This window comes from Xiphophorus hellerii, chromosome 18 (genome assembly GCF_003331165.1).
Source record: "Xiphophorus hellerii strain 12219 chromosome 18, Xiphophorus_hellerii-4.1, whole genome shotgun sequence".
Taxonomy (NCBI): Eukaryota; Metazoa; Chordata; class Actinopteri; order Cyprinodontiformes; family Poeciliidae; genus Xiphophorus; species Xiphophorus hellerii.
The window spans coordinates 26,599,563-26,626,909 of record NC_045689.1 but is presented as its reverse complement, the minus strand read 5'-3'; the positions used below and the strand labels follow the sequence as shown (position 1 = coordinate 26,626,909).

The 27,347-nt window shown below is 37.8% G+C and overlaps 3 protein-coding genes and 1 pseudogene across 3 annotated transcripts; 3 read left to right on the top strand and 1 right to left on the bottom strand.

Annotated features, from left to right (window-relative positions):
* LOC116707995 (extracellular calcium-sensing receptor-like) lies at positions 1-4,037 on the top strand (annotated as a pseudogene).
* A 6,855-nt stretch (positions 4,038-10,892) lies between these two features.
* LOC116737295 (extracellular calcium-sensing receptor-like) lies at positions 10,893-16,461 on the top strand. The gene is made up of 8 exons (XM_032590361.1): positions 10,893-11,204; positions 11,716-12,010; positions 12,092-12,381; positions 12,591-12,886; positions 13,492-13,697; positions 13,823-14,044; positions 14,144-14,267; positions 14,350-16,461. The coding sequence occupies exons 1-8, from the start codon at positions 10,921-10,923 to the stop codon at positions 15,246-15,248; spliced, it is 2,616 nt and encodes an 871-aa protein (XP_032446252.1). The 5' UTR covers positions 10,893-10,920; the 3' UTR covers positions 15,249-16,461.
* Positions 16,462-16,860: 399 nt separating this feature from the next.
* LOC116737323 (vomeronasal type-2 receptor 1-like) lies at positions 16,861-20,125 on the top strand. Its single transcript, XM_032590393.1, has 6 exons — positions 16,861-17,174; positions 17,710-18,004; positions 18,086-18,375; positions 18,585-18,880; positions 19,766-19,889; positions 19,978-20,125. Exons 1-5 carry the CDS (start codon positions 16,891-16,893, stop codon positions 19,810-19,812), a joined length of 1,212 nt encoding a protein of 403 aa, XP_032446284.1. The 5' UTR covers positions 16,861-16,890; the 3' UTR covers positions 19,813-19,889; positions 19,978-20,125.
* A 2,448-nt stretch (positions 20,126-22,573) lies between these two features.
* On the bottom strand, positions 22,574-27,347 carry LOC116737209 (extracellular calcium-sensing receptor-like). The gene is made up of 8 exons (XM_032590235.1): positions 26,981-27,347; positions 26,295-26,589; positions 25,915-26,204; positions 25,514-25,809; positions 24,781-24,986; positions 24,457-24,678; positions 24,246-24,369; positions 22,574-24,170 (listed from the first exon to the last, which is right to left on the bottom strand). Exons 1-8 carry the CDS (start codon positions 27,283-27,285, stop codon positions 23,272-23,274), a joined length of 2,637 nt encoding a protein of 878 aa, XP_032446126.1. The 5' UTR covers positions 27,286-27,347; the 3' UTR covers positions 22,574-23,271.

Below are 27,347 nucleotides of genomic sequence, written 5' to 3'. Positions count from 1 at the left end.
TAGATGATCTGAAACAGAAGATTCTCCCTACAGAAGCTCTGACTGCTGCTGCTGGCAGCGTCACATCATCATCAGAGCAATGCATCCTACATGGTACTCCTCCTGCACCCGCATTTTCACTGCATGGAGATTTTGTAATTGGAGGCTCTTTCTTAATTCACTACAAAATGAAAACGGTGATTAATAACTACACCACCAAGCCTGAGCCTCCAAGATGCACAGGGAGGTCAGTTAACGGGACGTTTTTATGCCAAATGTTCTGTCATATTTAGAAAAATAAATTAGATATGTGATTTTCATGTTTCACAATAAGCAGAATTGTTGTTGTATTATTTGGTCTAATGCAAAGAGTTGTTTTTTTGTGCTTTTTGGAGTTTTTGCTCATGGTTTTTTTAGTCATTTTAATATTAAATCAGAACTCACTTGAGCTGTTTTATTCTCAGAAGTTTCTTTAGTCATGCAACATTTTGAGAAAATATTTTAGAGTAAAATCAGTTGTTGATTATTTACACAGGCTTTAATTAGTTTCTGACAGCTACTAGTTTATATTGTCTTTTTGTATTTTATCCTGAACGTTTTCTTACATTAACTAAATGATGCACTGATCCTCTGCAGCTTTAATCCCAGGGAGCTGCGCTTTTCTCGCGCAATGATCTTTGCCATTGAGGAGATAAACAACAGCACAGAGCTGCTGCCGGGAATCAAACTGGGCTATCAGATCCATGACACCTGCTCATCTGTGCCTGTAGCTGTGCATGTTGCATTTCAGCTAGTGAACGGCCAGGACCCCGTGTTTTACCAGGGCAGGAATTGTTCTCAGTCTGGAGTGGTGGTGGCTGCTGTGGGAGACTCTGGATCCACTCCGTCCATCAGCATGTCACACATCATGGGGCTCTTCAACATTCCTCTGGTGATTAGACTGAATTAATTTCTGAATAAAACTTTAAGATGTACATGTGGTGATACTTTTTCTCCTTAATGTTTTTTTCTATGTAGGTGAGCCATTTTGCAACTTGTGCCTGCCTGTCAAATAAACAAGAATATCCAACATTTTTCAGAACCATTCCCAGTGACCAGTTCCAAGCTGACTCCCTGGCCAAGCTGGTGAAACACTTTGGTTGGACTTGGATTGGTGCCGTCCACTCGGACTCGGATTATGGAATTAATGGCATGGCGTCCTTTCTTAAGGCAGCAAACAGTGAGGGGATCTGTGTGGAGTACATTGAATCATTTTATCGGACTGACCCACAAAGCAAGATCAGAAGAGTTGCTGACGTTATCCGCAGGTGTTGATGCTGAACCTCTTCATAAAACCTTAAATTGTTTTCAGAAGAGATCACTTTATCTTGTTATATAAAATCTTTTCTATTATTTCAAGTATGGCTATATGTTTATATGAGTTCAAATGAATTGTAATTATATTTAATGTTATTATTAAATGTCCTTGTTAGTTTAATTCACATTACAATTTCTGTCCAGGTCAACAGCAACAGTTGTTGTTGCGTTTGTAGCTGCTGGAGACATGAAGTTCCTGTTAGAAGAGCTGGCTCTGGACCCTCCTCCACCTCGGCAATGGATTGGAAGTGAATCCTGGATAACCGACCCAAACTCCATGAGCTTCAGTTTCTGTGCAGGAGCCATTGGAGTTGCCATTCAGAAATCTGTCATCCCAGGTCTGAGAGATTTCCTCCTGGATCTCTCTCCATCTAATGTCGCTGCCTCCTCAGTGCTGACTGAGTTCTGGGAGGAGGCATTCAACTGCAGCCTGAGAAAAAGTGAGTTAAGCTCTTTTCACAATATTTTGTTTTACAGTGTTTTCAAAATGCAACTGTATGTGTATCTTTTTTTATTGAGACTTAAAAACAAAAATAAATGTCACTTTTATATACTGGTGTGGTTCTGAATGTCCATCTTATCTTTTCCCACAAAAGACAGAATCACTTTTATGTCTGAACATCTGGTATCCTTCCAACTGATAATAGTCATTGTTATTGGTTGATTTATTGTTTAAAGAGATCTGGGTTATATGACCTTATGTTATCCACCTTATACAGTGGTGGATTTAATCCCGATGCAGCATTTTCCTTGCTTTATAAATGTTACCAGTGTCACATTATCTTTAGACATATTTACATTTTTTTTAAATAGAAAAGTTTGAGTATTTTTTTATGTTAAAATATACTTTTCATAATATTTCAGTCATACTGCATTTCAAGTTACCATTTTTTGATGTGTCTATTGGGACATCTGTGTTGATAAAATCCAAATTTTATTTAGCTGCTGTTGTAACCAAGAGACAGTGTGATGGAACTGAAGATATTAAAGTGCTTGTAAGCCCGTACACTGAAACATCTCAGTTAAGAATCACTAACATGGTGTACAAGGCTGTTTATGCTGTTGCACATGCCATACATGATGCTGTATGTCAGGAAACAGAGAACAAGACAAAATGTGACAAACACAGCAATATGGAGCCCAAACAGGTCAGTTTATTAAGTTGTAGATTTATGAGTTTAATGTGAAAAGCCTGAAAATATAAGCATGTTAAACAAGCTTTTAACTACTTTCCATCTGTGTTTCTTTTATTGCTTAGCTTTTTGCTGCATTAAAGAAAGTGAACTTTACCCAAAACGGTTATCATGTCTCATTTGATAAAAAGGGAGATCCTGTGGCTTTTTATGAACTTGTAAACTGGCAGAAAAGTGAGAGTGGAGTTATTGAACTGGTAACAGTGGGATATTATGATGCTTCACTGCCAAAGGGCCAGGAGTTTAATATCAACGGGAAATTAACCTGGTTGGAAGGTGGAACACAAGTAACATGACTTTTGACTAATTACTCAAAGAATTACTCAATGTTGCTTGTAAAGAAAATCAAACAACAAAAAAGTTTAAAATTGTTGTTTTGCTGCTGTTTCTGTTCCAGGTTCCAGTGTCAGTTTGCTCAGAGAGTTGTCCTCCAGGAACTCGTAAAGTGTTGCAGAAAGGAAAACCAATCTGCTGCTATGACTGTATACCATGTCCTGAAGGAGAGATCAGTAATATGACAGGTACATTTCGGAAATCTTAATGTTCATTAAAAATATGGTTGCATACTCTGATTTTTTTTTCATTTTGTTTTTAGATTCTCCTGACTGTTTCCCATGCCCCAGAGAGTTCTGGCCAAATGCAAACAAAGATGCTTGTTTCCACAAACCAGTAGAGTTTCTTTCCTTCGATGAAGTCCTGTCAATCATCCTGGCTGCATTCTCTGTTGGTGGAGCCGTACTCACTGTCATAACAGGAGTGATTTTCTTCCATCACAGAACAACCCCAATTGTCAGAGCCAACAACTCAGAGCTGAGCTTCCTGCTGCTCTTCTCTCTGACTCTGTGTTTCTTATGTTCATTAACTTTCATTGGAGCCCCCTCTGAGTGGTCCTGCATGCTGCGGCACACAGCGTTTGGCATCACATTTGTTCTCTGTATCTCCTGTGTTCTTGGGAAAACTATAGTGGTTCTAATGGCCTTTAAAGCTACACTTCCTGGTAGTAATGCTATGAAATGGTTTGGTGCACCACAGCAAAGAATGACTGTAATATCTTTTACATTTATTCAGGTTATAATATGTATCATTTGGTTGGTTGTGAGTCCTCCCTTCCCAATGAAAAATCTGACCACCTACAAGGAGAAGATCATCCTGGAATGTGCGTTAGGCTCTGCTGTTGGTTTCTGGGCTGTGCTCGGCTACATCGGCCTGCTGGCTGTGTTTTGCTTTGTGTTAGCTGTTCTAGCTCGGAAACTACCTGATAATTTCAACGAAGCCAAGATGATAACCTTCAGCATGTTGATATTCTGTGCAGTCTGGATCACCTTCATCCCAGCTTATGTCAGCTCTCCTGGAAAATTTACTGTGGCTGTGGAGATATTTGCTATTCTGGCCTCCAGTTTTGCACTGATACTGTGTATATTTGCTCCAAAGTGTTTCATTATTTTGTTTCAGCCAGACAAAAACAACAGGAAAAGTTTGATGAACAAACACTGATCACAAATTACGTAAAGATTGTCAGATGTCATGGTGCATTTTATTGCCACTTGTAAACCTAATTATTCTTGGTAAATTAGCAAATGCATGATGTTTTCTTAGTACTTATCAAAAATTTTAATTTCTGTCTTGTTCAAGACCCCTGAATTGTGACTATAAGAGATGTTCTTTTACTTTGTAATTTTTACAATTTTTTATGACATATATTTTATGTCTTAAAAAAAGATTTTCTTGGTACTCAGATCAAAATGAAGAATTATACACAGACCTATCCCTAACTGTTGGGCTTTCAGGTGAATAAAAAGTATGTGTAATGTCTGCTGATCTAATTTTTAATTAAGTTGAAGAAAAAATTTATCCTTAACTCTTCTAATACATCCAGTTCACTTTATTACACTGTATCTGTTTTGCTTTTATTGCATTATTAACACAGTCAATAAAAAATATGTTCCTGTCTCGAATGTTGATTGTTTCTCAGGTTTTGTGGGGAGGGTTGCTTGCATTTTGGTTGGTGGTTTGACGACCTAGCTGTAGCACACACAAAGTAAACACAACTTATGGGGCCCAATAAAGCCTGTCAATGGTGGAGCAGTGGTTCCTCACACCATAGTATGATAGCATGCTCAGGAAACTCTATCCCTTATCAAAGTAAGTAGTTAGTGCTCATTAGTGCACCATTAAAACTGTGGGGAAATTTCATTAAAAATATGTTTTTTTATATACAGTACAAACCAAAAGTTTGGACTCACTTTCTCATTGAATTCAATGAGAAAGTGTGTCCAAACTTTTGGTCTGTCAGTTTTAACAAATATATATTTGCATTATTTTGCTATAATGTAACATGAGGCAGATAAATGAGAAAAATTAATTTGAACTCTCCACATTTCTTGGTTTGTTATACTTTATGTCTGTTTGATGGGCTTCAGAATGACATAGCCGCTCTCTGTTGTGATGAAACTTGTAAGGTCCGCTGTTGCAGGCATGTCTATTTTGTAAAGTCGTATTATGATGATTATTATTTGAATATAAAGGGCCCGGTTGTTAGAACTGGCCCCACTCTGACTTGTTCCGCTTGTGCCATCAGTTATCAGCTATGAAATAAAACGGTTCTGGAAGTTGTTGGAAAGTAATATTGTTATGTTGTTTAGATTTTTTTTACGTTATATCAGTCGAGTCTGTTTAGCCATATTCTGTCTTTCTGTGGTGGTGTACAGATAAAAAAAAATAGAAATGCATTGTATATTGTTCATGCAGTAGCATATGCTCTGGACTTAAGATGGAGTACATGCACACATATTCATGACATGCTTTGAATAAATTAATAAATGTAATTTGAGCACTGAAAAATTAACTTTATACCAGGTGAGTCTCTCTCACCTGAGAATGTGAACCTGTACTGGCGTGATTCTGTGCCTTCAAATAATTTTAACAATGCTCCTGGAGAAGATTCATAACTTATAACTTGTAAGTCTGAAACAGGAACAAGTCTGAAAAAACAGTCTATGTGCTACACTCAAGAGAGAGATTCATTTGATGCATCAAAGAGTGATGTAATCACTTCTGATGTCACTGTTACCATTGAAGCTGAACATTCTAATGGTCCATTCACATCAAACACGTTTTGAGTGTCAGGTGAGTCTGGTTTATATTCAAAGTCTACGTGGAGTGTTCAAATCGCGCCGCGCTAGACTCTCGAAACTTTCCGCAACGACCCTCAACGTGCCTTCACATAGACTTTGAATGTAAACCAAATGCGCCTGACGCTCAAAACACGTTTGGTGGGAACACACTATTATATGTCCAGTGTCATATTATGCCCGTCATATTAGGACCAAAGCCTGGTCCTAATTTGATGGACTCATTGCTTTGGGTCAGGGGTAACGTTTAGAAGTAAGATGCTAATTAAGTTTTAGTTAAGATTAGGGTTAGGAATAGACTAGTATTGGTTACGGTCATGAAAAATGACAGCTACTAAAATGAAGGGAAATCAGTGCTAAGTTCTAGTATGGCTCGAAATAGTTTTGACAAACCTGTACAGCATTTTGTTTTCTAAATCATTCTATAAATAATGATGATATAATGTTAGGTTGTTTTTCTGCCAGTTGCATAGCTGCAGTACACTAGCAGTCTAATTAGAAACCAATCAGAACCAAAAGTTTGCCTTTGCAAAGGCAAACTTTTGGTTCTGATTGGTTGTTTCTGGACAGTAGCAGAGCCAGATGCATTTTCACAGATTCTCTGTTTCATATTCTACTGTCAGACACTTTTAACAAATATTCATCCATCCATCCTTTAACATGCTTATATTTGCACACACACATTTACTTCTTAGGACAATTTAGAGAGACCAATTAATCAATTAATTTTTGAGAAATTTTATCTGTTTCAGCTTTTATATAGGGAAATTTTAATAATGTTTGTAATGCTGTTTTGAACTCTGAAATTGATCTTGTGTTTTCTCCATTGATTTTGGAGTTAGGAATTTTATTTTCCTGTGTCTCTTTTGATATTCTAAATTTGTGTAAAGCCTTCCACTGGGCATTATGAATTTCCATCATGCCCAGTGTTAGCAAAACCTGGGTTTGGATAGTGACCTAGGTTAGTTCCACCTAGGTGTGGGTCGGCGTAAAGGCCGAGCCGGGCATAGATTGGTCTTTGCGCCAATGGCAACATGAAGGCCCTTCATGCTACCAGTAGAGGTTGGTCGCATGGACGTCTGTCTTTCCTCAGACCTCCATGTTTGTTTGGAGGTCTGGCTTTGTGTTGACTCTTCTGTTTGTAGAGATCCTTCTGTTTGCAACCTGGGTGTGGGTCGGCGCAAAGGCCGAACCAGGCTATGCATGGTGACCCCTTGCTGATTCAAGGTCTGTCTTTGCTTAGACTCCTCTGTTTGTAGGGAGCTTTCTGTTTTCAGGGGGGCCTCTGGTTGGGTGGAGACTCTAGGATGGTTGTTTTCCAGAGCAAGTTTTAACTTCACCTTGAGGTCTGCAACCTGACCCTGCAGAGATGTCATCGTTTCCTCCTGTGCTTTGAATTTGGAAGCTTGCTCAGTGTGACTTTTGAGCTGCTCCTCATATTTAAGTCTCACTCTGTACTCTTCAACCATTACTTCTATCAGACCTTTGTTGCGGGAGGCGTATTTTTCAGCCTCCCTCTTGAAGTACTCCAGCTGTTGAAGAATGCTCTTGTCAACTGTAACTTTGGACGAGCAAGAAACCTTTGATAGATCTTTAATCTCTGGCACGTTTCTTTCATGTTCATGTTTGACTCGCAGGTGATGTTCTTTCACTACCATTTTTTGCAGTTTCTCAATCTCCTCCTGCTGTGATTTGACTTCAGCCTGATATGCAATCCTTCGGTCTCTTTCCTTATGGAGATCAAAAGCCTTACTCTGCAGTTCTTTTTTAAGATCGTCTACCTGCTTTGTGAGATCAATGACGTGTTGGCTAGTCTCTGAGGGGGTAATCTTGAAGCCAGCAGGGGGAGTTGTTTTCTGCTCGACTTCCAATGATGTTGGACTCTCCAAGTCGCCGGAAGGACTTGATTCCCCCTGGATCTCTCCTGATTCATCTTCCGGCTTAACGGGGCTGTCTGTGTCTTCTTCCAAAGGGAAAATGACAGCGTCGTAGTCGACTTGGATGTTGAGGTCCATAATGTCGACCCATGAAAGCTCAGCTGGAAAAGCTTCATGTTCACAAGCAATCTGTTGTTGCTTCATGTCGATGTTCTGGTAATTTCTTGCTTCTCTGAAAGCCGTGTAATATCTGGAATCGATATCCCGCTTGTTTCGATTAATTTCGAACGTGCTCTGAAGAGTGATCTGTCGCGATAGAACTGTGGAACAGGTCTGAGAAAACGCTGTCTGTGAGCTACATTCAAGAGAGAGACTCCTTTGTGGTATCATAGAGTTTTGTCATCACTGCTGATGTCATTGATACCATTGGAACTGAACATTCTATTGTAGACTGATGTAAAAGCATTTTGCTAGACAATGTCAAACATTGAAAAGTTTAAATTTTTGTTATCAAACATTATAAAGCCAAAAGAAAAAAAACCCTCAGAAATATACAGGGTTTCTGAGTCTTGCCACCCGTCCTGTAAAATACGGAATCCTCCCGTATTTGGCTGATAAATGTTGCGTCCCGTATTGAACCGATATGGGACGCGATTTGTTCCGTATTTCTATAAATGTCCAACAGACATGCCTATGACACACATATCAACACTAAGTGTAACAATAATGACCAAAATAAAACACAGGAAACATTAAGGTCAGCTAAATTGTCGTGGCAGGAGATAAAGGACACTCAGAACGCTACAGTCCGACGCTGTTGTCACCGTTGCCTACAGACGGACACTACCATCTTTTGGCAACCGCGGTGAGCTGCTATCAACCCGCGTCTTTTAAAATGTCCTCCACCTGATACTCCACTGTCCTTAGAAGTAAGAACTCTAACAAAAATAGAGATGTGAGTGGAGAGATGCATATTCCAGGCTGAACAATGTCTGATTCCAGGCTAAACAGGCAATTATTTAAAAAACTTGGCCATCGTGATGCAGTGTGCTGCTGTATGATGTGATTGGTATCAGACAGAATGGATCCGGAGAGGAACACTGCAGACCTGTTAGCGTCTCTTTATCCCTCAATCATCTCCTCAGGTTGATACAGTACAGAACCTTTTATTATTGAATCAGTTTCTTATTGTGCTTTTAAAAGACTGTTATGGTTTGATTATTTGCTTAGGATGTTGAGTTTGGATGATAATTTATTTAATATATAATAATAGTATCAGCCAAAGTAATATGAATGGCAATTTATAGAACAAATCATACTAATAGATTAACAGTACATACATAAATATTTCCTACCTTAAAACGGTTTGTTAGGACTTTCTGTATGTTTTATTTAGAAATGTTGATATTTTTTATGAATAATTGTTCAGCGGTCATTTAATGTATTATTTAACTATTAACGTGGTTCACCAGTTTGGACAACTTGACTTCCTGTCAATGAAGAAAAAACATGCTAACCAAGAATACACCAGACACAGACCTGCAGCCCAGAGGCGGTTCTAGACGGGGGGCAACAGGGGAACTGAAGAAATTATACTAAATAAATGTCTTTTTTAATATTCAGTGGTAGATGTTTTTAAACTTCACAATTTTACTTTAACAATTGGAAGTAATAAAAAATTCGAATTTTGCACTTTTAGCTGCTGTATGGAGTTAGGATCACATTTTCCACTTGCTAGATCAGGATCTGCAACCTAAATCTGGAGACACAAGTGGCTCTTTGGCTCAGAATATTAAATGATGAAATATTTTGCTCTGTTATTTTGTTTAACTCTTTTTTACGAAAAAATTTAAAAAAAAAAAACACTGACTACACTGGCCCTCATGGTAAATTTGGTCTAGAACCAGCCTCAAAATCTAACTCCTTATTTGTATAAATATTTTGGTAATACTATTTAAAGTACCAGAATGATCACATAACGTTTATATTTTGAGCTGTCTGAGGATACATTTTGAATATTAAATCAGGTGTTATGATCAATTACTCAGTACTTGAGTAGATTTTTACCAAATACTTTTTACACCTACTTCATTAAAGCTTAAGTAAATCTACTTAAGTATAAACGTGTTGAAGGTATGCTACTCTGATTGGAGATCAATTTTGGTGGGCGTCCCTTATTTTGATTTCTGAAAGGTGGCAACCCTACCTACATCTGTATGACACTTCAAGTCTAGAGGACCCACTCATCCAATCACGCACATATTCCCACACTGATGGTGGCAAGCTGCACCATCAGCATATTAGCCACAACTTCCATCCGTCAGTCCAACAGAAACGAGGCTATTATGCACCAGTACCACCAGGCCCTCTAACCACAACCAGCAGACAAGGAGGGTTAAGTGTTTTGCCCACAGACACAATGACGGAGACGGACGGAGCTGTAGACTCCAACCGTAAACCCGACATTTACAAGATGACCGTCCTACCACCGTCGTCCCAAATGCGTATTTGTAATCAACAGCACCAAATTCACTGCTCAGTGTACTGAAGACCCATTCCAAGACGTTCTTGTGAACCTGATTCAATTGAGTTTAAACGGTTCAAATTACATTACCTTCATTATTGTTCCACGCAGGAATAGAAACTTGATTTCCAGAATAGATAGACATACACGTTCATGGCAGCTCCAACTTAAATTGTTGATCAGATGGATTTTTAGAAGGTAAATGCATGTTAGCCATCTGTTTTTCAGCTTTTTAATAAGTTTCATTGCTACCGATTATTTTTCCCCAAATGTTTTTTTTATATTGTGCCCTATATGACATCAATAATCTTGATTATTTGTATTTTATTTATTTTTGTTTATCATTTACAGTTTCGTATTCTTTAATATGTGCATGATATCGCCCTGCTTGAAATATTTGGCCACTATGTAATGATTGTAAAAAGCTGTTGCTGTTTTTTCCAAGACTTCACAAACAACAAAAAGTACAAATCCTGACCAGCAACCCTTTCCCTGGTCTACATGTGATAATAGAAATAATTTTTAAAAAAAAGTCAATTATGGGTAGTTTGAGCCTGCATTCAGAAAAAACACAAAAAGCTTCAAATGCAAAACTTGAGAAAAGTTAGTAATTATGGAATTTTGGTACAATTTACAAAATCTATAGAGTTTTCACTAAATTTTAAGAAGAACAGGAGCGTTCTTGTTGACAGAGTTGAAGGACAAACCAAGTGGAAATAGCCCTCGTATTCATGTCGTCAAGAGGTTTTAGTCTCTTAGGTGAATCCACCCTCTGACTAATGAACACCTGACGTGACATAGATGTTCATAAGCCTGTAAAACAACACTTACACACAGCAAACGAAACTCGACGGATAGAAATGCGGACCCTCTTTATTGGTCCGAGATTCTCAGTCACTTTACTGGAGCTGATGTCACTGGTCCTCTTGGCTCAATTTGTAAATGTCCTGACACAGAGGACAGAGCCTGGAGTCAGCACTGAGGCTTCATCCACCAGGTGTACTCTGCTGGGTACGCCACGTTCACCGGCGTTCTCAAAGGATGGGGAGTTTATTATCGGAGGGGTTTCCTCTATTCATTACCAGCTTTACACAGTGATTTATAATTACACCACCAAGCCTGAGCCTCCGAGATGCACAGGGAGGTTAGTAAGGAGGAGAGGTGGAAGATGATGTTACATGTGATTTGTGCTTGCTGTGATGCTGGGGAAAAATGTTCAGATAGGTTTAGTTCATAAAGCTTTAAGTTCATAAGCAATAAGATGTTTGGTCTATTGTTACAAGGCTGTGATGGTTTCTGGGCACTTTCATTCATTTCAGCTAATCTAATGTTTGACTTCTGATTGAATAACAAAGGTAATGAGTTTATCTTTAAAAAATAAATCTGCAAATTCAGTTTTTTAAGTTGAATGTTTCTTGCTTTTATATTTTAAAATGCAATACAACAATACCATGTATTACAATACATTTAACTGAATACCAAATTATTTAGTTTTGTTATACAAATGAATTACAAGTTATTTCTCTTTCTCCAACTCTTCTCTGTTTAATTTCTTTTTTCTTACTTTCTTGTCAGACTGAATGGTTTTTTATGTAAATGAGACAGTTTTAAAAGTTTTTATTAAATGTCATCTTTCACCTAATCCATTTCTTCAGCTTCAATGCCCGGGGGCTGCGCTTCTTCCGCACAATGATCTTTGCCATTGAGGAGATAAACAACAGCACAGAGCTGCTGCCGGGAATCAAACTCGGATATCGTCTCTTTGATTCCTGCGTCTCGGTGCCTGTCTCGGTGCATGTTGCTTTTCAGCTGGCAAACGGTCAGGATCCTGTGGTTTACGTAGGAGATAATTGTTCTCAGTCTGGAGTGGTGGTGGCTGCTGTGGGAGACTCTGGATCCACTCCATCCATCAGCATGTCACGCATCATGGGGCCCTTCAACATTCCTCTGGTGATTAGACTAAAACTATCAAATGTGTCAATTTATTCTACCCTTCCTAATATTTTTCCCTTCTTTTTGTTTTTGCTTTAGGTGAGCCACTTTGCCACTTGTGCCTGCCTTTCAGACAAACAACAATTCCCGACTTTTTTCAGAACAATTCCCAGTGACCATTACCAAGCTGACGCGTTGGCCAAACTGGTGAAACACTTTGGTTGGACGTGGATAGGAGCCGTCCATTCAGACTCAGATTATGGAAATAATGGCATGGCCTCTTTTCTAGAAGCAGCACTCAGAGAGGGGATCTGTGTGGAGTACATTGAATCCTTTTTTAGGACCAACCAACAGAGCAAAATCAGAAGAGTTGCAGACGTTATCCGTAGGTTTGTGCTTTTGTAGAACTAACTTTTCATTTTGTTTTAGAATAAATTTACAAAAATGTTGCAGATTTTTTTTATTGTTGGAGATCTTGATTTTTGTGTTTGCTTTTAAGAAATGTTTCCATGTAATTAGTATCACTAATATATATAGAAAGGGTTAAATTTGGTGATGTGCTGCTAGTTTGTCCTAACACATTCTGTCGTCTCTTCAGATCCACAGCAGTGGTTGTGGTGGCATTTACAGCCTCTGGTGATATGAAAGTCCTACTAGAAGAACTGGCTCGGGATCCTCCTCCACCTCGTCAGTGGATCGGGAGTGAATCTTGGGTAACAGATCCACTCTTGATGAGCTTCAGTTTCTGTGCGGGAGCCATTGGAGTTGCCATTCAGAAGTCTGTCATCCCAGGTCTGAGAGATTTCCTCCTGGATCTCTCTCCCTCTGAAGCGGCTGCCTCCCCACTGCTTACTGAGTTCTGGGAGGATGCATTCAACTGCAGCCTGACAACAAGTGAGACATTTTGAAAGTTTTTTTGCTGGCTTTTCCTTTTATTAACAAAATAATATGAAATGAAACTGCTGATAGTTGATTATTCTAAATATTTTGACGTTGACATAGACCCTTTTTCTGATATTTGTTAGTGAAATGTGAATGTTTTCCTCTCTGGCATATCATCAAAGTGAACTGAAATTCTTTTTTATCAAACCTTGCAACACAGTAATAATGTTAGTGTGTGACTTTCAAAATGTGTGAAATCAGCTTTAATCTTAGGCCTGTTTATACAACCAGTCTTGCATCTTTCATGTAAATAATTAATATAGACCAGAAGAAAAGTATGAAATATTTTTTGTAACCCCTACTTTTTTTTTCTTACCATTATATAACTTTTTGTTTTTGATTTGTTTGTATTGAACATGATTCTTAGCTCTGTAGGCAAATTACAGAACCACAATATCTTGCTTGTACAAATTTGTAAATTTATATAACTGTATAAAATTCTTGCAGGTTTTTTTAAATTAAAAAATAACATAAAACGTACCAGATATTTTGGTATTATAACTGCTTATATAATTTACTTTTAAATAGAGTAAATATATAAAGGTCTCTGTTTTCAGCTGCTGATCCAAACAAGCGAGGATGTGACGGAACTGAAGATATTAAAATGCTAAAAAGCCCGTACACTGACACGTCTCAGTTAAGGATTTCTAACATGATGTACAAGGCTGTTTATGCAATAGCACATGCCATTCACAGTGCAGTGTGTCAGATAACAAATACAGCCATACACTGTGACAACCACATCAAATTGGAGCCAAAACAGGTCAGTTCACAGAGAAACACACTTCACTGAAGATTTCATTAACAATTACAAACTACTAACTTCCTTTCAAATTCACTTTGAAGGACGCCAATTGTATTTATTTGTATTTTTCTTTTCATTTGAAGGTTTTTATTGAATTGAAGAAAGTAAACTTCTCCAAGAATGGCTATCATGTCTCATTTGATGCTAATGGAGACCCTGTGGCTTTTTATGAGCTGGTGAACTGGCAGAAAAGTGAGAGTGGAGTCATTGAACTGGTAACAGTGGGATATTATGATGCATCACTGCCAAAGGGCCAGGAGTTTCGTATCAACAGAAACTTAACCTGGTTGGATGGGAGAAAAGAAGTAATATGATCAAAAGGATGATTGTCTTAGCAGTAATTAATTGTTTTGATAATGCTGGTTGTAAAATAATTGAATTTCTTTTCTCTGTCTCTATTACAGGTTCCAGTGTCAGTTTGCTCAGAGAGTTGTCCTCCAGGAACTCGTAAAGTGTTGCAGAAAGGAAAACCAATCTGCTGCTATGACTGTATACCATGTCCTGAAGGAGAGATCAGTAATATGACAGGTAAAGTCAAATATATTTTAAAATTTATCCACATCCTTGACTATTTATGTAATAAGAACAATGTTTTTATTTTTTGTTTTAGATTCTCTCGAGTGTTTCCCATGCCCCAGAGAGTTCTGGCCAAATGCAAACAGAGATGCTTGTTTTCCCAAACCAGTTGAGTTTCTTTCCTATGGTGAAGTCCTGTCAATCATCCTGGCTGCATTTTCTGTTAGTGGAGCCTTTCTGGCCATCATTACGGCATTAATTTTCTTCCATCACAGAACAACTCCAATTGTCAGAGCCAACAACTCTGAGCTGAGCTTCCTGCTGCTCTTCTCTCTGACTCTGTGTTTCTTATGTTCACTAACTTTCATTGGAGCCCCCTCTGAGTGGTCCTGCATGCTGCGGCACACAGCGTTTGGCATCACATTTGTTCTCTGTATCTCCTGTGTTCTTGGGAAAACTATAGTGGTTCTAATGGCCTTTAAAGCTACACTTCCTGGTAGTAATGCTATGAAATGGTTTGGTCCTCCACAGCAAAGAATGACTGTATTGTCAATCACCTTTATTCAGGTTATAATATGTATCATTTGGTTGGTTGTGAGTCCTCCCTTCCCAGTGAAAAATCTGACCACCTACAAGGAGAAGATCATCCTGGAATGTGCGTTAGGCTCTGCTGTTGGTTTCTGGGCTGTGCTCGGCTACATCGGCCTGCTGGCTGTGTTTTGCTTTGTGTTAGCTGTTCTAGCTCGGAAACTACCTGATAATTTCAACGAAGCCAAGATGATAACCTTCAGCATGTTGATATTCTGTGCAGTCTGGATCACCTTCATCCCAGCTTATGTCAGCTCTCCTGGAAAATTTACTGTGGCTGTGGAGATATTTGCTATTCTGGCCTCCAGTTTTGGACTGATACTGTGTATATTTGCTCCAAAGTGTTTTATTATTTTGCTGCGGCCTGAAAAAAACACCAAGAAAAGTTTGATGAACAAGAATTGATGGTCAATTGCTAGAAGATTGGTAGAAAAGTGACAAGAAAGTTTATTATGAATACACCTAAACATTTTGGTCAGATGTATTTAAAAAAAACTTTCATAGTTTAACATTAGATAACAATATGGAGCAGTCTTTTAATAATTTTCTTCTTATGCTGATATTATGATTTTGTCATCTATATTTTTTTGCTTTTTTCCCCCCCAAAACTTTATTTTTCTTTTCCCCTAAAGTATATTTGTGGCTAAATCCAGTTCACTATTTTAGCACTGTTGCATTTTCATAGATTGTCAAACATTTCTGATAATACACATACTAAAACTTGAAAAAGTACTTTGCTATGAACAACTACTGTATGTGTTCATGTATTTTGGGGAAAAAGTTATCATTATTGGAGATAAGACAAACTTTATCTTCTGAATCTTTGCAATTTGTTTTCTATTAGTTTTAGCTGTTAAATAACCCAATCATAGCTCTCAATGCTATAAATTAATTTTGGAGTTTTCTTGAGATTGACAATAAATCAGTTCTATTATCATATTGTGATAATTGCTAGGGGAAATCTGCTTTTTATTTTGGCTTCTAAAATAAAATAATATTCTTTCAATCTGACTTTTTTCTCTTCAGTTCAGTTTAATCTTCCACTATCATTGTGTTTCAAAATAGTTAAATCTTTGTAATTTTGTGAAGGGTTATGTGGCAACATGCAGACTAATTGTAATAGTGTACTTTAATGTCACTTGGAAACCACTTGTTCATGCTAAATTAGAAACGACATTTGACAAATCATTTATTATCATTGTTTACTTTGTAACTGTTTTACTAAAAAAAATAGTGTGATGAAAACATATGATTACGTTGTTATAAATAAACTTTTCTGCAATCCTGTCAATAGCTTCTAAATGTTGTAAAAAACACAAAAATCAGCTAATTTGGGAGGAGATAGAAACGGATGGAACAGTACATGATAAAAACAGATTTAGTTGGTATTGAGATCAAAATGGACAAACCTGAGCATTATACTCAGGTTTGTCCATAATATTTGGGCTTTCAGATGGATTAGAAACGACTGATGTGTAACATGTGTCTATAGCAAGTTGATGAAATTCTGTTCCTGATTTTTCTCACCAGTATATCCAATAACAATGTATCACACTCTGTCTGTCTGTATGTGTTCAGATGATGTTATATTATTGACTCAGTCAAAAAACGAGTTTGTTTGTCACTTAGTTGTTGGTTGTTTCTCTGGTGAATCATACACTCTAAACCCTGAGAGAAATTTAAGCAGTAAATGTTTGAATTGGTTCCCTGTGAGAGCAGGTTGCAATGCAACGTGAGATAAAGAAATAATAAAAAAAGCTAACAAAAATGTCAATAACGTGATTTGCTTAATATAAAAATTGCTACCAACAAGCATTTGCAACTTCAGGATTGTTTTTTTTTTCCTTTGTTGGTTGTTCAAAAAAGATCAGGAAAGGCTTTAAGTATTAAAAACGTGTTATTTTAATTCATGACTATTCGTGTCATTAAAAGCGTAAATATCATAGGTGAATCCACCCTCTGACTAATGAACACCTGCCGTGACATAGATGTTCATAAGCCTGTAAAACAACACTTACACACAGCAAACGAAACTCGACGGATAGAAATGCGGACCCTCTTTATTGGTCCGAGATTCTCAGTCACTTTACTGGAGCTGATGTCACTGGTCCTCTTGGCTCAATTTGTAAATGTCCTGACACAGAGGACAGAGCCTGGAGTCAGCACTGAGGCTTCATCCACCAGGTGTACTCTGCTGGGTACGCCACGTTCACCTGCGTTCTCAAAGGATGGGGACTTTATCATCGGAGGGGTTTCCTCTATTCATTACCAGCTTTACACAGTGATTTATAATTACACCACCAAGCCTGAGCCTCCGAGATGCACAGGGAGGTTAGTAAGGAGGAGAGGTGGAAGATGATGTTACATGTGATTTGTGCTTGCTGTGATGCTGGGGGAAAATATTCCGATAGGTTTAGTTCATAAAGCTTTAAGTTCACAATCAGCAGCCGTCTTAATCTTACGTTACTATTTTGTGATTGTTATTGTGTACTTTCATTCATTTCAGCTAATTTAGGTTTGACTTCTGATTGAATAATAAAGGTAATGAACTTATATTTCTTTTTAAGCTGTATATGTAATTTAAATCTTATTTAAGTTTGATACATTGTTTTGCTTGGACTTCTAACATTCAATATGTCTTTTTAGAATTTGTTACAATATTTCACTGAATACCAAATTCTTTAGTTATTTTACTCCTCTAAATTACATAATAGCACGGACTAGTTCCTTCCCAACATTAGATTCATTTCTTTATTTTTTTTGTGTTAATTTTTTTTTGTTGCAAATCTTAATATCTTTCAATGTTTATGAGACAGTTTTAAAAGTTTTTATTAAATGTCATCTTTCACCTAATCCATTTCTTCAGCTTCAATGCCCGGGGGCTGCGCTTCTTCCGCACAATGATCTTTGCCATTGAGGAGATAAACAACAGCACAGAGCTGCTGCCGGGAATCAAACTCGGATATCGTCTCTTTGATTCCTGCGTCTCGGTGCCTGTCTCGGTGCATGTTGCTTTTCAGCTGGCAAACGGTCAGGATCCTGTGGTTTACGTAGGAGATAATTGTTCTCAGTCTGGAGTGGTGGTGGCTGCTGTGGGAGACTCTGGATCCACTCCATCCATCAGCATGTCACGCATCATGGGGCCCTTCAACATTCCTCTGGTGATTAGACTAAAACTATCAAATGTGTCAATTTATTCTACCCTTCCTAATATTTTTCCCTTCTTTTTGTTTTTGCTTTAGGTGAGCCACTTTGCCACTTGTGCCTGCCTTTCAGACAAACAACAATTCCCGACTTTTTTCAGAACAATTCCCAGTGACCATTACCAAGCTGACGCGTTGGCCAAACTGGTGAAACACTTTGGTTGGACGTGGATAGGAGCCGTCCATTCAGACTCAGATTATGGAAATAATGGCATGGCCTCTTTTCTAGAAGCAGCACTCAGAGAGGGGATCTGTGTGGAGTACATTGAATCCTTTTTTAGGACCAACCAACAGAGCAAAATCAGAAGAGTTGCAGACGTTATCCGTAGGTTTGTGCTTTTGTAGAACTAACTTTTCATTTTGTTTTAGAATAAATTTACAAAAATGTTGCAGATTTTTTTTATTGTTGGAGATCTTGATTTTTGTGTTTGCTTTTAAGAAATGTTTCCATGTAATTAGTATCACTAATATATATAGAAAGGGTTAAATTTGGTGATGTGCTGCTAGTTTGTCCTAACACATTCTGTCGTCTCTTCAGATCCACAGCAGTGGTTGTGGTGGCATTTACAGCCTCTGGTGATATGAAAGTCCTACTAGAAGAACTGGCTCGGGATCCTCCTCCACCTCGTCAGTGGATCGGGAGTGAATCTTGGGTAACAGATCCACTCTTGATGAGCTTCAGTTTCTGTGCGGGAGCCATTGGAGTTGCCATTCAGAAGTCTGTCATCCCAGGTCTGAGAGATTTCCTCCTGGATCTCTCTCCCTCTGAAGCGGCTGCCTCCCCACTGCTTACTGAGTTCTGGGAGGATGCATTCAACTGCAGCCTGACAACAAGTAAGTAGTAAGTAGACCTGAAGATAATTACATTGATTTAACTTTGATTAATAACAGCAATACTATATCCAAATCCAATCTGTAGAGATGTGTAGGTAGTCTTATTACGGAGGCAAATCAATAGGGCTGCATGAATTTATTAACAAACATTTACAGGTTTTTTGATTGAAGATAACATAAAGAGTACACGATGCTGAATAATGTAGTTTGAAAAATAAATGTATCTGTTTGTCTCCAGCTGCTGGTCCAAACAAGAGAGTGTGTGATGGAACTGAAGATCTTAAAACCCTTAAGAACCCGTACACTGAAACATCTCAGTTAAGAGTTACTAACATGATATACAAGGCTGTTTATGCAATAGGGCATGCTATTCACAATGCAGTGAGTCAGAAAAAAATGACATCAATTCAATATGACGACCACATCAGAATGGAGCCCAAACAGGTCTGTCCATAGACGCAGAAAAATATATTTCTGTTTTCATGAACAATTAGAGATTAGCAACTTTTTTATCCACTCTAAATAAAATATGGCTCACAGTATCCCTTTGTCTTTTATTTGAAGGGTTTTATTGAATTGAAGAAAGTAAACTTCTCCAAGAATGGTTATCATGTCTCATTTGATGCTAATGGAGACCCTGTGGCTTTTTATGAGCTGGTGAACTGGCAGAAAAGTGAGAGTGGAGTTATTGAACTGGTAACAGTGGGATATTATGACGCATCACTGCCAAAGGGCCATGAGTTTCATATCAACAGAAACTTAACCTGGTTGGATGGGAGAAAAGAAGTAATATTAACCAAAAGATGATTGTCTTAGCAGTAATTAATTGTTTTGATAATGCTGGTTGTAAAATAATTGAATTTCTTTTCTCTGTCTCTTTTCCAGGTTCCAGTGTCAGTTTGCTCAGAGAGTTGTCCTCCAGGAACTCGTAAAGTGTTGCAGAAAGGAAAACCAATCTGCTGCTATGACTGTATACCATGTCCTGAAGGAGAGATCAGTAATATGACAGGTAAAGTCAAATATGTTTTCAAATTTATCCATATCCTTAAATTCTTATGTAATAAGAAAAAATATTTGTATTTTTTTTGTTTGTTCAGATTCTCTCGAGTGTTTCCCATGTCCCAGAGAGTTCTGGCCAAATGCAAACAAAGACGCTTGTTTTCCCAAACCAGTTGAGTTTCTTTCCTATGGTGAAGTCCTGTCAATCATCCTGGCTGCATTTTCTGTTAGTGGAGCCTTTCTGGCCATCATTACGGCATTAATTTTCTTTCATCACAGAAAAACCCCAATTGTCAGAGCCAACAACTCAGAGCTGAGCTTCCTGCTGCTCTTCTCTCTGACTCTGTGTTTCTTATGTTCATTAACTTTCATTGGAGCCCCCTCTGAGTGGTCCTGCATGCTGCGGCACACAGCGTTTGGCATCACATTTGTTCTCTGTATCTCCTGTGTTCTTGGGAAAACTATAGTGGTTCTAATGGCCTTCAAAGCTACACTTCCTGGTAACAACGTCATGAAATGGTTTGGTCCTCCACAGCAAAGAATGACTGTATTGTCAATCACCTTTATTCAGGTTATAATATGTATCATTTGGTTGGTTGTGAGTCCTCCCTTCCCAATGAAAAATCTGACCACTTACAAGGAGAAGATCATCCTGGAATGTGCGTTAGGCTCTGCTGTTGGTTTCTGGGCTGTGCTCGGCTACATCGGCCTGCTGGCTGTGTTTTGCTTTGTGTTAGCTGTTCTAGCTCGGAAGCTACCTGATAATTTTAACGAAGCCAAGATGATAACCTTCAGCATGTTGATATTCTGTGCAGTCTGGATCACCTTCATCCCAGCTTATGTCAGCTCTCCTGGAAAATTTACTGTGGCTGTGGAGATATTTGCTATTCTGGCCTCCAGTTTTGGACTGATACTGTGTATATTTGCTCCAAAGTGTTACATTATATTGTTTCAACCAGAGAAAAACACTAAAAAAATATTCGAAAAACAACTGATGGTAAATTATCTGAAGAATAGCAGCGAAATTACAGAAGAAGTGTATTATCAATTGAATTCCTAAACACTAAATACTCCTAGCAGGTACTTTAGATATTTTTAACTTGTAAGTATAATTTGGAACAGTTTTCAATTGATCTCAATATCAATTAAATTAATTTGTCACCTAAGTTTGTGTTTTTGATTTCACCAGACTTTACGTGTCTATTTTATTGTCAGGCATTTTATTATGGGTAGATTTTAGAAGCTACCCAACCTCATATAGTATCATTGTGGTTATTATTGACCAGTGCAGGTATAACTTTTATAAAAATATGTTTATCACTTTTACCCATATATTATGAGTCCATTTTTCTGACCAAATGTTTTTATCTGTTTGTTTTCTTTTTGCACATGCATACATGCAGTAAAAATTCAATTCTATTTTGGCAAGAGATTTCAATCTTTAGATGTATTCCAAGTTATTTAATTCAGTCTGGCAGTGCTTAGTATTTTCCTCAGTGATTTTGTGTTGCACTTTTGTAATGTCATGAGTAACTTATAAAAGAAGCCTCCCCATTGTAAAGTCTCACTCAAACCGGTCTGATGTGGTTCCACTCTAGCTGTGAACATCTCCATTACTGTCTGTTGCTCACTATTATGGTTAACATCTGTATGCAGGGGCGCTCAGCAATGGAGAACCTGGAGGTTGTGGTTGTTTTGGACTCAACATAATTCTGTCCTATAGAAATTCATTGCTGGCCAAACATGATGAAAACTATTTAGATTAGCTGATTATTTGTTGTACATACAAATAAATCTATATTGTGGCACTTTGTTTATTTCTTTTTTTATGTGCAAACCTTTTGGGTGTATGTAATGCAATCGAAAGATGCAAACAAATATCCACACATTAATTTATTTACATAAATATTCTAAACACAGAACCAAAATACACATCTTCTGTAGTTCCAGAGTTTCACACCGGATGAGCACAACACTAAAACTCCAACAGAATGATCAGAGATGCACCAGTCCTCGCTTCCTCATTGGGTGCCTGATCTTCAGAGACAAGTGCAATCCTGACGCTGCTCAAGATTAAACTCATAAAAACACTCCTCCACAATGAGGAGCTTTCTGATAGCTGATGGCATGTTCACATGCTGTCATCCAGTGCTTGGAAATAAATTTGCTTTTTGTTTAAAATGAGAACTTTACTCGTTATGGCGAGATAAGTTACATTAGCTTTGCTCCAGAATGAATTAGCTAACGGAAATGAATCTGGCTCGAGAAAATGTAGAGAGTTTCAATCTTAGCAGGAAAAGAAAATGCCTTCCTTAAAGAGCAACATTCATCTTCAAAAGATTTTTAGCAATCCTGAGAGCATAGTCTGTTTAGCTAAAAGATTTGTAGTTCAATGTCAGCTGAAGACTTACCAAAGACTTTGTAGAATTAATTTAATTTATATGGATTTACGCATACGTTCAAGGTCAGATGCAGTCCTGTGCATTTCTTAATGTTATAATTTTTATATGTTTAAATGTTTTATTTTTGGCATATTAATAGGAATTCATAGTCTCTTATTTTTTTAAAATCTTTTTACCTTTTATTTATGTGCATGAAATGAGGAACTTTGAAGTCATTTTCATGCCAGTCAGGGTCTACTTGCTTTGTTTGCTACAGGAAAAAGTCAGTGCTCACATACTCTTTTGGTATTGCTTATCATTCATCATTTACGGTTTATTACTATGAATTCTTAATGACCAGTTTCATTGTTCTACACGTTATATGTTGACACAATAACAATGAAGACTTATTTTATCATGAAGATGCTGTTATTAAAATATTACGGTTTTCATATACTTAGTCCAGTTTTTATTTATTATTTATGCCAATTTTTTTTCTCCATGCCGCTCAACATTACCATTGATAATCATTTTCTTAGGGTAATATTTGGTTATTATGAGCAACGGATGATGTCCTCAATGAGAATGTTGTGGAAAAAGACAGAAAGAACTAGCCTACAAACCAAGACTTTAAATAACTTGATTTGGTTTACTTTGGTTGATTTGGTAAATTTCCTTTACCTGTGCTTATCCTTATCTCAAATGGCTGATTTATGATAGAAAAAATGTCAAGTGGAACGAAGGGTATGTCAAATTGTTCTTACTTCAAAGAAATAAGAACTCCATTTTTGTGTAAATGACAATTCTGCAATTGAGATGAGTAATGGGATGTAGAGGCTAGAGAATCTAACCTGAAAAAAGGCATAAAAGTGTTTTGAAATTCAAGTCAGGTTATGTTTTGTCAGAGTCAAATCACATCACATTTATAAGTTGTAATAAATGTTTCAAAAATAACACTTCAAAAATCTACATATTTTGTGATTTAGAGACCATTCTTCTAATAAGATAACGTCAGTGTTTGTTCATTAAATATTTCTTGGTGTTTTTTTCTGGCTGAAACAAAATAATGAAACACTTTGGAGCAAATATACACAGTATCAGTGCAAAACTGGAGGCCAGAATAGCAAATATCTCCACAGCCACAGTAAATTTTCCAGGAGAGCTGACATAAGCTGGGATGAAGGTGATCCAGACTGCACAGAATATCAACATGCTGAAGGTTATCATCTTGGCTTCGTTGAAATTATCAGGTAGTTTCCGAGCTAGAACAGCTAACACAAAGCAAAACACAGCCAGCAGGCCGATGTAGCCGAGCACAGCCCAGAAACCAACAGCAGAGCCTAACGCACATTCCAGGATGATCTTCTCCTTGTAGGTGGTCAGATTTTTCACTGGGAAGGGAGGACTCACAACCAACCAAATGATACATATTATAACCTGAATAAATGTGAGAGCCACTACCGTCATTCTTTGCTGTGTTGGACCAAACCATTTCATAACATTGTTACCAGGAAGTGTAGCTTTAAAGGCCATTAGAACCACTATAGTTTTCCCAAGAACACAGGAGATACAGAGAACAAATGTGATGCCAAACGCTGTGTGCCGCAGCATGCAGGACCACTCAGAGGGGGCTCCAATGAAAGTTAATGAACATAAGAAACACAGAGTCAGAGAGAAGAGCAGCAGGAAGCTCAGCTCAGAGTTGTTGGCTCTGACAATTGGAGTTGTTCTGTGATGAAAGAAAATCACTGCTGTAATGATGGCCAGACAGGCTCCACTGATGGAGAGTGTAGCCAGGATGATTGACAGGACTTCATCGAAGGAAAGAAATTCCACAGGTTTGTGGAAACAAGCATCTCTGTTTGAATTTGGCCAGAACTCTTTAGGACATGGGAAACAGTCAGGAGAATCTGAAAAAATAAATCAAACAACAATAAAAAGGATATTCAAAGATGTAATTATGTTTGACTTATATTTGACTTTACCTGTCATATTACTGATCTCTCCTTCAGGACATGGTATACAGTCATAGCAGCAGATTGGTTTTCCTTTCTGCAACACTTTACGAGTTCCTGGAGGACAACTCTCTGAGCAAACTGACACTGGAACCTTGTACACAAATTGATAAAAAGAAAATAGTATTTTAGAAAGAGTTTTGACGAAAGTTCATTTGCTACATTGTTGTTCCTTCCTTACTTGTGTCCCACCTTCCACCCAGGTTATGTTCCTGTTGATATGAAACTCCTGGCCCTTTGGCAGTGATGCATCATAATATCCCACTGTTACCAGTTCAATAACTCCACTCTCACTTTTCTGCCAGTTCACCAGCTCATAAAAAGCAACAGGATCTCCATTTGCATCAAATGAGACATGATAGCCATTCTTAGAGAAGTTTACTTTTTGTAATTCAGTAAAAACCTTCAAATGAACAAAGGACATCATGGGAATATAATTTCTCAATTAAATTAATTTTACATGAAATTACCAGTCTAATGGCTCGTTAAAATTCTAAAGACTAACCTGTTTGGGCTCCAGTCCAATGTGTTTGTCACATTGAACAGTTGCATTTTTTTCTTCACACACTGCATTGTGAATAGCATGCCCTATTGCATAAACAGCCTTGTACATCATGTTAGAAACTCTTAACTGAGACGTTTCAGTGTACGGGCTTTTTAGGGTTTTTAGATCTTCTGTTCCATCACACACTCTCTTGTTTGGATCAGTAGCTGAAGAAAAACAAATAAGAGATAAATGGAGAGGGCAGCACTTTCATGGTCATTGTTAAAATAGAAAAAAAGAAGTAAAATCCGATTACAGATTCATATGTAAATGCATGACTATTGTATTTCACGTTCCACCAAACTTCAAACTAAACAAAAACAAAAGTGTAAGAAAGAAAACAGCATGGTTTCATGCAAATTGTCTGCCCTACAAATTCCTGCTTAAAAATCTAAAAAGTGTAATATATTCCAGATAAAATAATATTAAATAAAATAATTGGAATAAAAAAAATCAGATCTAGGGTTTTTATAAAAGAGAGCATAGTAAATTAATAAAACTTTTACTTTGATGAGATGCTACAGAATGTTTTCAATGTCATTTTATATCTGAAAGCAGATCTTTGTCTTTGAGTTTTTTGTATCCCATTTAGTACAAAAAGAACACCTAAAAAGGAATAGATTCTGTTGTATTGATAATGAAAGATACTTATTTTTCTTTCACAATTTTGGCTAAATAAAGAAAACCTTCTCACTTTCTGTCAAGCTGCAGTTGAATGCATCCTCCCAGAACTCAGTCAGCATTGAGGAAGCAGCCACCTTAGAGGGAGAGAGATCCAGGAGGAAATCTCTCAGACCTGGGATGACAGATTTCTGAATAGCAACACCGATGGCTCCCGCACAGAAACTGAATCTCATCAGGTTTGAGTCAGTTATCCAGGCTTCGCTCGCGATCCACTGACGAGGTGGAGGAGGATCCCGGGTCAGTTCCTCCAGCAAGACTTTCATTTCTCCAATAGCTGTAAACGCTACAACAACCACTGCTGTTGAACTGAAAAGACAGAACCAAGTGTTCAGTGCTCAGACTGAGGTAATCTTTAAAATTATATTCAAATTACAAAATTGAAAAAAGGGGAAAAAATATCAATGTACAAACCTGCGGATAACATCTGCAACTCTTTGGATCTTACTTTGTGGGTTGCTTCTATAAAAAGATTCAATGTACTCCACACAGATCCCCTCTCTGAGTGCAGCTTCTAGAAAAGAGGCCATGCCATTATTTCCATAATCTGAGTCTGAATGGACGGCTCCTATCCAAGTCCAACCAAAGTGTTTCACCAGTTTGGCCAGCGCAGCGGCTTGGTAATGGTCACTGGGAATCGTTCTGAAAAAAGTAGGGAACTGTTGTTTGTCCGACAGGCAGGCACAAGTGGCAAAGTGGCTCACCTACAGTCAAGAAAGGAAAAAAGAAACTTCCTATTAGAACAGGTCAAATAAGTTCATACATTTTTAAGATTTAGAATTTAAACTACTTACGAGAGGAATGTTGAAGGGCCCCATGATGCGTGACATGCTGATAGATGGAGTGGATCCAGAGTCTCCTACAGCAGCCACCAACTTTCCAGACTGAGAACAATTATCTCCTTTGTAAATAACAGGGTCCTGACCGTTTGCCATTTGAAAAGCAATGTGCACTGAAATAGGCACCGAGACGCAGGAATCATAGATCTGATATCCAAGTTTGATGCCCGGCAGCAGCTCTGTGCTGTTGTTTATCTCCTCAATTGCAAAGATCATTGTGCGGAAGAAGCGCAGCCCCCGGGCATTGAAGCTGAAGAAAATCATTGAGTTGTAACGGTCACACAAAAGCTCTAAAAAAGGGGCTCATGAAATTCAAAAGACATTTGAACATGCAAAACATTAATTTGTTGCATAATATTATGCAATTCACATGTGCATCGGCAATAAAATATTCAATTTATTCAGCAAAATTTACTGTATCATCAAATCTGTTAAATAAGTTTTAAAGATTTATATTTTAGATTTACAGTATATTGAAATTAGATTTTGTCATTCTAAAATAATTTAACGATAAAACATGTTGATGACAGGAGTATGTTTCAATACCAACATGCTATTGTAACACCAAGACTGTGACGACAAACTTTGCATAAGACATAAAACAAACACGTAACATCCATCTTCCACCTCTTCTTACTAACCTCCCTGTGCATCTCGGAGGCTCGGGCTTGGTGGTGTAATTATAAATCACTGTGTAAAGCTGGTAATGAATAGAGGAAACCCCTCCGATGATAAAGTCCCCATCTTTTGAGAACGCAGGTGAACGAGGCGTACCCAGCAGAGTACACCTGGTGGATGAAGCCTCAGTGCTGACTCCAGCAACATTAAAAGCCTCTGCAGGCTCTGTCTTCTGTTTCAGAACATTTACAAACCCACCCAGCAGAACCAGTGACATCAGCTCCAACAAGCTGACTATGAATCTCGGATCTACAAGAAAAGTCCACATCTCCGCTCCTCAGGCTCCGTTAGACGGGTGTAAATGTCATTTTAAAGTTTTATAAGCGCCTG